Source organism: Trachurus japonicus, chromosome 1 (assembly GCF_045865225.1).
Source record: "Trachurus japonicus isolate A0001 chromosome 1, Traja_1.0".
Classification (NCBI taxonomy): domain Eukaryota; kingdom Metazoa; phylum Chordata; class Actinopteri; order Carangiformes; family Carangidae; genus Trachurus; species Trachurus japonicus.
In genome coordinates, this window is record NC_140907.1 from 38669768 (window position 1) to 38682437 (window position 12670).

Sequence of the window (12670 nt, forward strand, 5' to 3'; positions counted from 1 at the left end):
CTACGATTTTTTGGATGGCGATTCGATCTAAATTGCGATTCTACGATATTGCCGATTCTCTCGATTTTTAGTCTGCATTTTTAACATTTATCTGCACACAAATACTGTAGAAGCCTATAAATTAACATACTCCAAAAGTGACCTTAAACCCTTTTCAAAACCTGTACTCTCTGTAGAAAAAATAAAGGGGAGGGTGAGTGCTGCAGAGGCCAAAGGGAAAAAAAAAAAGTGAAAAAATGTAGGCTATAGAATAGCTCAAGGTGCTCTTCAAGGGAAAATGCAAATAAACTAAGGGAAAAGAACTGACTGTCTGAGGATGGTGGTGCAGTCAAAGAGGAGCTTCCCGAGGCACTCGTGGCTTAGCAGAGATATTTTTAATGAATTAAAAAGGACCCAACGCGTTTCGACGCTGTCTTCATCAGGGGTGTAAAGCACAAGATACACAGGTGGGTGTATTTAACCAATCATGTGACAGTCATGTAACAGTGGATTTTCTTAAAGGGACCACTTTACCCTACACCAGTGGTTCCCAAACTTTTTTGTCTTGCGTACCCCCTGAGCCTTTTTGCCATACCACAAGTACCCCCTCCCTCATACGTGTTGATGATTCTCCAAAAGTGGTCATATTAGAACGTAACACAACTGATTATGAAATGAAAATCATTTCAATTTCTCTGTTCAATTTGTACAAAGACATTTTACACATATTCTCCTGCATTTTAGTTGTTTCTGGCTGTTGTGGTGTTTGTTATGGTCAAATGTGTCTTCACAGAGTTGTAGGACTGTCACAAACGAAAATTTCAAACTCAATACCAATACCCCAGCAGCAATGCCTCCCAGCTTATTATTGTTCCATTATTTTATTTTTATTATAATCAAAAGGACTTTTTTTTCCCCATTGATGGTACTTTATAAGATTATTCATAGAATGTATTTCTATTCGTGTTCTTTCAAGATGGTCTTTGTTCCCCTCGATGGTACTTGGGTAATGGTGTAGGGTAAAGTGGTCCCTTTAAGAAAATCCACTGTTACATGACTGTTACATGACTGTCACATGATTGGTTAAATACACCCACCTGTGTATCTTGTGCTTTACACCCCTGATGAAGACAGCGTCGAAACGCGTTGGGTCCTTTTTAATTCATTAAAAATATCTCTGCTAAGCCACGAGTACCTCGGGAAGCTCCTCTTTGACTGCACCACCTGTACTCTCTGTATGTAAAAAAAAAAAAGGCGAACAAATGCACATTGCACAATATAAAAATTTTTTTTTAAAAATTCCCCCCCAAAAATCGATTTTTGAAAAAAAATTTATCGATTTTTTCTCCCATCCCTAATAGTCGCTCTGGTCACTCCTAGCGCGCCACTTGCCAGCTCTAGCAGGCCCTCGCACCAAGCGACCAAAGGGACGGGACTTTCAAGCTGTGCTGCAGATGTGTCCATTCAGGCTCTCCTAATTTCTCCCGCTGTGGGAATCCCAGTCCGCAACAAGCTGTCACCGCGGTCGTACCGCTCTTCATTTGCATAAAGTTGAGCCTCTCTCAACTTTCGTCGCATCGCGTCGCTCCCGTCGCTCACGCCGCCGATCGCTCCTCATCGCCAGCGTACATTGAAAATGAATGGCAGCTGGTCACCGCGGTCGCTCAAGTCGCTTTTCGAGTTTTTCCTCAGTGGATGTGAGGGTCTAAGGACAGAGGATGTTGTTACGATGCCATGTAAAGCCCTGTGAGACAAACTGTTTGTAAAAACGGGCTATACAAATAAAATTGCCTTGCCTTGCCTTGCTTTTGGTGTGAACGCACAGTAACGACACGCATTGGTCCAATAGAAGCGCCTCCTGATGGCGGAATATGGGTTTTGCACAAGCGCCCAAGAACTGACATCTCTGCATTGTTGGTGAATGACCAAGTGTGGTATTTTAAATAATTTAAGGACATTTATAGATCACCCATGTTAATAGCATCATTGTGGATGATGCTATTACAGATAAATATTAAAACATTGGCTACTAGTAAAAAAAAAAAGAAAAAACAGTTGTCTAATCTGCATTTTGTAATAAACAAATTATACGTATAATTTGATATGACCAAGACACCTAAAAACAAAAACATGGGTTTTCTGGGCACTTTTGCAACACCCATATCCTGCCACTAGGGGCGCAAAACCCTTACCACGGGACTCAATGGTGGTGTCGTTACTCTCTTTTCCAGTGCTCTAGTTTCAGGGAGACTGGGGTTGGCGACGTCATAACTCCAGGGCGAGGCATAGTGCTTACAAGCTCTTGCACCGCTCTACATCTGGTTCAAAAGTGAAAGGCTTGACAGCTCGGTGTAAAGCCTAGTTTACATATTAGCTGGCAACCGGACAAACTAATGGAAAGAGAGGTAGGCTAATGCTGTGTTCATAACAACACGGAAGTCGTCCTGTGTTCATACAGAAAAAAACAAGCTCTGAGTCGAACTCAGAAATTACAGGTCAGAAACTCTGGTATTTATTTCTTGTCGGCCACATATTTGGGCACCGTTTCAAAAACATAACACGTACAAAATCATATGTTGAATATAATGATTGTAACGTGTGAATTGTCCTAAAATCTATTTCTCACTGTGAGTCACACGAAGAAACACCTCCTCCACAGGGCTTGCCATTTTGTTGCGTGACGTCACTTGCTGTAAGTGGGAGTACATTGATCTAGTACGAATTCACAGGTGGGAAGTTACGAGTTTAACTGATGTTCCAACGGGTAACCATGGGAACAAGTCGGAAAAACACGAGTTACGGGTTGCCTGGAACGCAACATCATCATTTCAGAGCTCCGATTTTTCATTTTGACGTCACAACAATATGGCGACCTTCATCTTAAACGGTAAGACTTTAAAATTTTAAGTTATTTGTTGAAGTTTTAATGCATTTTTCCCCCCTATGCATTGATTGATTTTATTTAACAGATTTTTAATCAAACATTTTGAGTGATAATTACAATCCCACACTGCTAACAACAATGACACTTTGGAAGCAGAGGAGAGAAGAATGGACAGGAAGTAGAGATACTTTTGTATAATGAATCAGAACAATAGAGGATCTGTGCAACCATAGAATTATGGAAGAATTACAAAAACATGAGTAGAAAATGATGTTTAAAATAATACACGTTGACACTATATTTGTCACATTATTTGACGTTGAAGATGATAGAAATTCATAGAAAAATAGAACTATATCTATTTTAAAAATATGAAATCTAGATTTACCTAGTCTAGATCTAGCTAGACTTTTATACTGAGTGGTTCAATCAACAGCTACCTGACTATTATCAAGCTAGCTATGAACAAGAAGACACTTAATATAGCACATAATTCCTGCCAGAGGCAACTCGATGTGCTTTGCAACCAAAACACACAAAAACAAGATATGCAAAGCAGTGAGTTAATAAAATGCTATAACATATATAAGCAAAGCAATACATTGACCTGAAGACCAGGCTACTTTGACTGAGACTCGATTCTTCTCGTACACCCTGAATTGCAAACACCCGGTGGTTTAAAGGGAGATATGTGGATAGTGTAACAGAATGCATCGTTGCCCGTGTTGCGGGAGAGCAGGGTTTGAACCCCACCTGGGGCAGTCCGTACCAAAACACAACGCAGAGGGCCAGATAACACCGGTTACAATAGCCAACTAAATACTGGATCAGACAATCCCACCCAGTTCTGAAGTCTATTCAGAAGGATATGTTGTTCTACGTCCAATATGGCACCTAGATACAGGAGTGTTTTGAATAAATATCAGTATTGTATGTATGAACACTGTGTATGGAGTGTGGTTGTAGATTGTCCAGATTATTGTGGACTGAGACTCTGACTTGTTGTAGAGTTTGACAGCTGCAGGGAGGAAGGACCTATGATAACGCTCCCTCCCACATTTTGAGTAAAGTTTGGCTATCATTCTCTTCTCTCCAAAAACTTCCACCAGGTTAAGTGAACTTCCCTTGACAGAGCTTAATCAGAGCCTCAAGTGAGATGTTATATTTCAGAGTTGCTGTATGTTTTGCTTGATTTAAACTTCACGTTAGAGGCTGTGAAGAAGAAGAAGAAGAAGAAGAAGAAGAAGAAGAAGAGTTTACAGATTCTAACATTTCATTTCTGTAGTATCACAGAAAGAGTACGATAGTATCAATTTACCTGAGAGGGTTACGAATAAAGTCTCTGATGATATATAGCATTACAAATGCATTGATGCGAACAGTTTCTCATTTGTGTTTCAGTTTAACTTCAGTTGTTCAGAAAGAAATGGATCCACCTCACTGAAGGTTTTGATCAGAAGTTTACAAGCTGTATCTCCTTTCCTTATCACCATGTCAATCAGCTCTTGTGCTTTGTCAGCCCTGGGTAGAGCTGGGATCGACTCCTTTTCTCTGTCGTTTATCACTTTGTTTTGCAGAAGTGCGTCCATCAGGTCTTTTAGGACAGAAGTGGACACTCTGGCAATAAACTCTGTCCGAACTGAGAACAGTTTCTCCTCGTACTTCCCTCTCCTTGGTAGACTTTGCCCACATGGATCAGGACCTGGAAGATAAGGTGGGAAATACTCTTCCAGATCTGGGAACAAGCTGGGGCTCACCCAATTTTAGTAGGTTGTCTGAACAGTGCTCCTCACCTATTCCTCCTCCTCCTCCTCCTCCTCCAGTTGGTGAGACAGGTTCATGGGCAGTGAAGGACATAACAACAGAATTCATAAAACAGGAAGAACACACATGTATCCAACAGAAACCAACAGACAAAAAAAACTACAAAGAGAGACAATTAACATGACGCTACTATGACAAAAGAAAAAACAAAAAAGACTGTTAATGGATGGATGAGATGGATGAAGATGCAACAATGCAAGACCAGGACAGGGTTTCTTGATGGAGTTGTGCTAGAATGGATTGAGAACACAACAAAACCAAAATATCCGCGGCGTGGAGCGGTGCGGGTCTCTGACTGCAGCGGGGACTATCATCTCTCTGCTCCGTGACACTGTGACAGACCACCGGTGAGCCTGTGGGACGGGTCCGCTAATCGTTGAAAACAGCAGTGATACGTCTCCAAACCAGATATGTCTGGAACAACATCGGAAAAAGTCGCTCTAGACAAGAAAAAAAAAAAAAAATAGGGACCGGACCTGCCGTGCCGTGCAAAAAAAAAACAAAAAACACACACATACACAAAAAACTGACAGCGCGTGCGTGTCATGACTTCCTGTATCTGGCCCTTCAAAATAAAAGCCCTATAGCCTTTCATATACAGTTCGGTCATATAGATTTTGACTTAATTTTGACAAGACAAATTTTTCCAATTTTTTTTTTTTTTTTTCCTGCGACCAATCAACCAATGAGATTTTGGTCTGCTAATGTTTAGCCCTAGTATTCAGTTTCTGATTGGTGAAGACACAAGCCAATGTTTGGTAATGACACTCGTCATCATTTTTAATTAGTCACGGTTAGGGCTGGGTATCGTTTAAAAATTTTCGATACCAGTACCGATACCAGTACCAGTACCCTTAACACGATACCGATACCAATTGAGTACTTTATTCAATACTTTTTTCAACTTCATTAGATACTAATCATGTGAAAAGAAAGCAATCGGTTACATGAATGTCACCACTCCTCCCCATTCAAATGATTTTTTTTACTAGGGATGGGCAATGATGAATAGTCCTTCAATAAAAATAAAATTTAAAAAAATCAAATAGTTTATGAGACAATCATATTTTATGAAAAAATTTAAATGTCTCCTTTTCACTGACGCAGAAAGAGAAACATGGAAAGAGTCCACCAGAAAGTTCTGTGTGGAACTCTGTCAAATAAAAAACAAATGAAACTGAGGTGCAACAAACTCTGCACGGTGCGGATTCGGATTAGAAGCAGCCGGAAAATATTGATGTAACCTAGTAGTTTACACCAGGAGAGGAGACTTCCTGGTTTAGATTTATTACATGGACTTAACAATGTGTATATTGATGTTAGGTGCAAATAACTTGGTTCTCTAGGCTCCTAGTGTACTCACTTGTTTCTTCAACCAGGACTGGAGGCAGGGCTGGTTCACTGGGTGGAGGTTGGCTTGACAGAGAAGCTGAACTTGCTGCTGCCTTTAAACCTGAACCAGAAACAAATGGCAAAATAAGGAAGCCTTAGGGCCCATTCACATGGAGCGTCTTTTGCTTTCCATTGTTTTCAATGTAACCGCGCGCAAAAACCGAAGCGACGCCGACGCGCCGGGCACGCGGTGCGATGCACCGAGATGAAAATATCTCAACTTTTTCGAATGCCGCACGCGCGGCGCGTGTCATGTGATCAGAATCAGCTGCACGGACCTGCTTCACCAGCAGCAACAAGCAGCTCGGTTCTCAGTGCTTGCTGCTTTCAGCAGCTCCCTCTCGGCAAGCGGCAGCTCAGTTCTCCCCCGGTCCAGCCCCGGATCTCTACTCCATAGCTGCCGTAGCAGCAGTGTGATACCAATAGCCTACATTTAACCGCATTTTTAACTTTTATTAGACACAAGGTAGGGAGTTCACGTCTCGCCTGCCTCCCTCCTCTCCACACGGCGGTGAGTCCTCCATTCAAACTGACAGACAGATCGAGCAGTGAAGCTGCTGAGAGGGATTCACGGTGCTTGAAATCTGATCAGCTCTGTGTTTACTCAATTCCTGGTTAAATGACAGAAGCACACCACTAAATGTAAAAATGTGACAGGTTCTTTTGGTTGCTTAGTAACGGCAGACGCGACCATAGACACGAGCTCAGAAGCGCTTTGAAAAACGCATGCAAAACGCCAGCTGGGGCGTTTTGCATGCGTTTTTCAGGCGCTCCATGTGAATGGGGCCTTAAGTCTGCATTTCTGCAGCAAACTTGTAGCATACATGCATCTGTATACAGTATGTATGTGTGCATGTATGTATGTACTAGGTGTTATGTAGAGTAAAATAATTATGTAAATTAAAACAGTTGTGAATGTTCAAATTAGTGTATGAGTAATTAAAGAGATAGTCATGGCTTATTTACCAGTTAGTTCAGCATTATACTCCCAAATGTGTCTCTTCTCTTGGTCTTGGACTTTGACAACTGCTGAATCTTGGCATTTAGTCAGCCGAATCTCAAAAGTTGGATGGTAATTTGGTCCATAGTTGAAGTCATATACAGCACACTGTTAAACATAAACAATGCATCATTGTCGGACGTTAGATCTCCAGCCACAGTCTCCTTGTAAACCTGTGGGAAACACTGATATTTGTGAACATTTGCAGATGGGTTTAAAAGTCTGCACTAATGGTATTGATGCCATGCATAGACATGGATATTAGTGGTGTAAACATTAACACGTGTATACGGAATGAAACTGTAAACATTTAGTAAAAATCCCTAAACAATATGCTATTTTAATGGGCTGAGTAGCAGGTGTGCAGCAGGTTTCCAAGGTGAACAGCCTCTGGCATCAGAGAACAAGCCTAGCGACAAGCCGTTCGCATATGCGGTTGTCAACAACAATGGTCCGGGCTATCTGTGCTTTGCACTTTTAGCAGTGTTACTCATACATTCATGTATTGGTGATGAATTCCACCACGAAGAGATTTTTTGCCGTTCATTCATGTCCGCATAGCACTGTTTCTCCGTCGTTCACACACAGAGAGAGAGAGAGGGAGGAGAAGCGCGCATGCATGACAATAGCACGGTTTAAAATCCGCCGTTCATGGATCTATTATAATACATCCATGCTGCCATTTGACTGCTTCTTCATTTGACTGCGCTCATAACGTTCTTCTTCTGTGGTATTTTACATTTTGCTGATGGCCACCACCGGCTGGGCGTGGCATTTCAGGCTTCAGAGGAGATTGTTTTCAGTTTAGCCTCTTCGTATGGACAGAGATATTTCTATGGTGTGGACAGAGTTTTTTTTAAAACGAAGACGAAAATATCCGCTTAAAAAAATATCCATATACGTGTAGTCCAGGCCTAAAACAAAGCATCGTGAAGGCCCACGGGGGGTGTTGACGCGATGTGATTTCTGCCTAGTGCTCTGAATGTCAAAGCCCGTCCCTAGTTTGGCTCACAAGTGGACATCAAACAAAAATAAGCTATAACGACGTCTAGCGGTCCTCACACGTGTACACGTAAAGAATTGCACAGTATACACGTGTACATATTTTAGTACACATTCACATCCCTAATAGATATGTATAAAAGTCCTGTCCTGTTAGAGGACAAACTGAGACAAGTTTTATTTGACATACTCACCGGAGGTTGTACTAAATCGGCCTCAGGACAGTCCACACTGTAGCTTTGTTTTCTAATGAGGTGACAGTCGGAAGGGGCCACAATGTACTCAGCTTGTCTCAGTTGGTCATTCACCTTCAGGAGCATTAGAACAGTTTTATGGGACAGTAGCTTAAAAGGCCCTTTACAGGCTGAAGTCGAGACCTTACATTATAGATCAATCAATCAATTAATCAATCAATCAATCAATCAATCAATCAATCAATCAATCAATCAATCAATCAATCAATCAATCAAGTCATGTAATAACGTAGAAAAGAAGGAAGCAATGAAAGCTATATTAAAAACTGCACACAACTCCAACATTGTAGTAAGGATGAAACAATAAAATGCTAAAAGAGGAGAAATGTTTGAAAGTGAGTAAAATTAGACAGAACATTTAAAAAGATAAAAGTGGGACATTAAAGGGGAAATGGTGCAGAAAATTTTTATAGAACAAAAGGACCAGTAAAACTGTTTAAAAATATACAAATAAATGGCAGGAGAATAAACATAAATAGATGAAAGCAACAACCACTCCTTTAACAAGAAGAGCCTCCAATAAAACTGGACTTTACCTCCTGCATCGGGACGTTGTCAGGCAGTAAAAACACGTAGAGTTTTTGGCTCCTTTTTGCATATGGTGGTTGGTGAAACAGCAGAACTTGGCCACGTATTGGTTTGTTTAAAACATTTTTGAAGATATCCCATGCCAGGCCATAGGCAGAGAGGTGAGGAACATCCACAATCACATGAGCGTGTGTTATTTCCTGTGGCTTGAGGACGCTCATCCCATCATCACTGATGTGGACCACAGACAGACCTTCAGACAGCGGTGCTGTGAACACAGACAGACGTCAGCAACACCTAAAAGTCCTGTCAATCCAACTTTAACACATCATTACTTATCACTGGTGTTTGGCCTCTCAGCTCCATCTTGTGCCACTCACCAAGATCTGTCTCACAGTGTGGGAGGTGCAGCTGAGACACAGCATCCTCAGGACACTTGATGTCAAACAGCAGACCTGCAGGTGTCTTTCCAGCTGTGCTGAGCAGCTCCACATCCCACCAGACGACCCTGTACGTCAGCTCCCCGGCCCCAGTCATCTTAAACACCAGTTTAGTCATATCACACTGGAACACACCTGGACCTGGGCCCCTGAACCTGTGGCAGAGGATTGATCCAGAGCCGTTTATCAGCTACTGACTGTAGAACAGTGGAGCATGACCCTGCTGTGGGACAGACTGTACAATGACAGCTGCTCAGGTTTTACCATTTTATGCTCTTATTACCTGTAGGAGATGCCTCCATGATCTTTAATCACCTCAGGTGTAAAACATGATGGACCCTGGGTTCCAGAAAGGCACAAAATGAGAGAAACTATTAAAATTGTAATATCTGGTCAGAGAACATTAGAATATATTGATGACAGGAGTTAAAGAAGTTGACACTGAAGCTGAAATGTTTCTCCTAAGATACAAATAATAGTCATAAAACCTCCACCATAAGAGGTTGAATGTAACAGTTAGATTTGTTTTAAACCCACAAAAGTTAATCAGCTGATGAGCTTGAACTTTTATCTAGGTTTATCTAATAATATAGTGTCCATCAGTAATAAAAGTTTCACCTCCATAACCTCGGTCTTGTCCTCAGATGATGCTGATGCTTGTAGAGCCTCAGTGTGATGAGAGGTAGTAGCTCCATCCAAGCCTGTTATTAAAATGACAGAATATAATAGTTGGTGTTATGGGTTAAAAAGATAAAAGGCCTTTATAACAGTACTGGCTATGATTTAATTAATTAATTTAATGAACTGCATTAAAACAGCACTGAACCAAGAGCCAAAAACCATCTCAGTGACTGCGTTTACATGCACTTCAGTACCCCGGTTTTAATCGGGTTTTTTAAGTACCCCGTATTTTGATCAAATTCGGGGTATGGTGTTTACATGGACTTAGAGAAACCCGGTTATTCAGTATCCCTGTATACATGATAAATACAGTATTCCGGTTTCTGATTACTGCGTCTTACGTGCGTATGTGTGTTTCATTCATCTTTATTGTTTACAACAGGAAGCGCAACTACTAGGAAATATGTAGGTCAGAAAATTTACAAATTAAAAATGCTGCCATGTTATATAACTTAATAAAAGAAAAGAAAATGTAATGTAGACTGATCGGTTTATTGTAAAACAAGCATTTATTGATGTAAAAGTGGTGATTCCTGTACACACGTTAGGCGACAGAGCCTCCAGGCAGCGCTGCTCCTCCAATACACACATGAAGCTTCACTTTTCATTCAAACAAACTAAGGCAACTGCCACAATTATTAGATTTCATCAATTAGACCAGCATTTATCTCCTAAAAAGAATATAACAAGCCGGCAGTAAACATCTAAAAACCTACGGGTAAGTTAATCAGCGATCGTTTTCTCCACCGAGGTGACGGAGTAAGCTGGCCGGCCGAGCACGTCAGGAGACGGGGTTGCTGTCTCTGTGATGGTCACAGCTCACACACGGGGAGCTTCACTCCTCCGAAAAACGTTGCAGCAAACTTGTAAACAGCCGTCATTTGGATAAACCGACCGCACATTGGGGATCTAAACAGCTACTTTCTCGCATGAAAAAAACTAACAAAAAAAACTTAATAGTCTCCTCGTCGATCCAGAATGCGCTCTTGTTGTCGCCGCCATTTTGTACGTAACGTATCTATGGTAACGGTTACGTCAGCTGGCTGAGCAGCTTTCAGATATCGGGGTACTGTGTTTACATGCGGAGTTCTCCAGGCAGCAAAATCGGGTTTCTCAAAATCGGGATATGAGCTTATCCCGATTTCTGGAATCGGGAAATGGCGTTTACATGCGCAAACACAAAAATGGGGTACTTAAAAAACCCGATTAAAATCGGGGTACTGAAGTGCATGTAAACGCAGTCAGTGTAGTTTTCTATTTCCTCCTTCAGCTTCTCTCTGGAGCTTTAGTCTGGTGTCAGCCAATCAGAAGAGAGGAGACTCTGAGTCTCTCTTCTGATTGGCTGACTTCTGAGTACTCCAATAAAAAATAGAGCAGATTTCAGAATAAAACACTCAGAGAAACCAAATCCTGAAAGTTGTTGGATGGATGGTGGGTTCAGGTGGCTCCAGGGTGAAACTGCCTTCAGCCGCCGACTTCCAGGCTGCGCAAGCCTGGGAGGCTGCACTATGGGCTGCACAAGCGCCACGCTCAACTGCAAGCAGCAAAGCGGAGTGATTCAACGAGCGGCAACCTAAACAAACTGCTTAGCAACACTGCAAACTGCTTTAGCTAGACATTTAAGCTATTTGATTCGACAAATACAAGCAAGAGCTAGATTTTCGACAAATTATTATAGCTAACCGAGCCTATACAGAGTATTTTTGTAAATAAACTGGTTAGTTGAGCTGCTTGAATTTTTTAATTGCAAGTGCTAACGTGAGCTAGCTAACTTTGTTAGTTTGTTGATACAAAAGGCATCAGCATGAAAGGCTGATAGCAGAGATTCCTTGCAGGCTGGCCATAATGCTAGGATCATTTATCATTATTCAGTCATCTGCCTTCAAGGCTGATTGTAGAAGGCTGATTATTAGGTTAATGCAGATTTGAAATTGCATATATTTTCATTATTGTCTTAGCTGCCTTCAAGGCTGATTGTAGAAACTAGTGCCTTGCAGGCTGATTATTAGGCTAATGAAGCTTTCATATTGCATACATTTTCATTATTCAGTCAGCAGCCTTCAAGGCTTATTGTAGAAACTACATAGTGCCTTGCAGGCTGATTATTAGGCTAATGCAGATTTCACATTTCATTATTGCCTTTGCTGCCTTAAAGGCTGATTGTAGAAAATAGTGCCTTGAAGGCTGATTATTAGGTTATTGCAGATTTCACATTGCATATATTTTCATTACTGCCTTAGCTGCCTTCAAGGCTGATTGTAGAAACTATGTAGTGCCTTGCAGGCTGATTATTAGGCTAATGCAGATTTCACATTTCATTATTGCCTTTGCTGCCTTCAAGACTGATTGTAGAAACTAGTGCCTTGCAGGCTGATTATTAGGCTATATTGTATAATTTTTTATGTTTAGTCAGCAGTCTTCAAGGCTGAAACTAGTGCATTGAAGGCTGCGGACTGAATAATGACAATTATACAATATGAAATTATCCTTAGCCTAATAATCAGCCTGCAAGGCACTAGTTTCTATAATCAGCCTTGAAGGCAGCTGACTGAATAATCATAATTATGCAATATGAAATCTTCATTAGCCTAATTATTAGCCTGCAAGGCACTATTTCTACAATCAGCCTTGAAGGCAGCAAATGTAACGTGAAATCTGCATTAGCCTAATAATCAGCCTGCAAGGC

General features: G+C 41.3%; 1 protein-coding gene across 1 annotated transcript in view; it reads right to left on the bottom strand.

Moving 5' to 3' along the window:
- Nucleotides 1-4246: 4246 nt before the first annotated feature.
- Nucleotides 4247-12670, bottom strand: part of LOC146992559 (caspase recruitment domain-containing protein 8-like) — a 134208-nt gene continuing 125784 nt past the window's right edge. Inside the window, exons 3-10 of the mRNA XM_085790981.1 lie at nucleotides 9922-10004; nucleotides 9587-9642; nucleotides 9244-9458; nucleotides 8872-9131; nucleotides 8276-8389; nucleotides 7046-7187; nucleotides 6051-6140; nucleotides 4247-4565 (exon numbers count right to left, since the gene is read on the bottom strand). Of these exons, the coding sequence (XP_085647107.1) occupies nucleotides 4261-4565; nucleotides 6051-6140; nucleotides 7046-7187; nucleotides 8276-8389; nucleotides 8872-9131; nucleotides 9244-9458; nucleotides 9587-9642; nucleotides 9922-10004 (1265 nt within the window). The 3' untranslated portion in view covers nucleotides 4247-4260. The remainder of the gene's footprint in view (nucleotides 4566-6050; nucleotides 6141-7045; nucleotides 7188-8275; nucleotides 8390-8871; nucleotides 9132-9243; nucleotides 9459-9586; nucleotides 9643-9921; nucleotides 10005-12670) is intronic.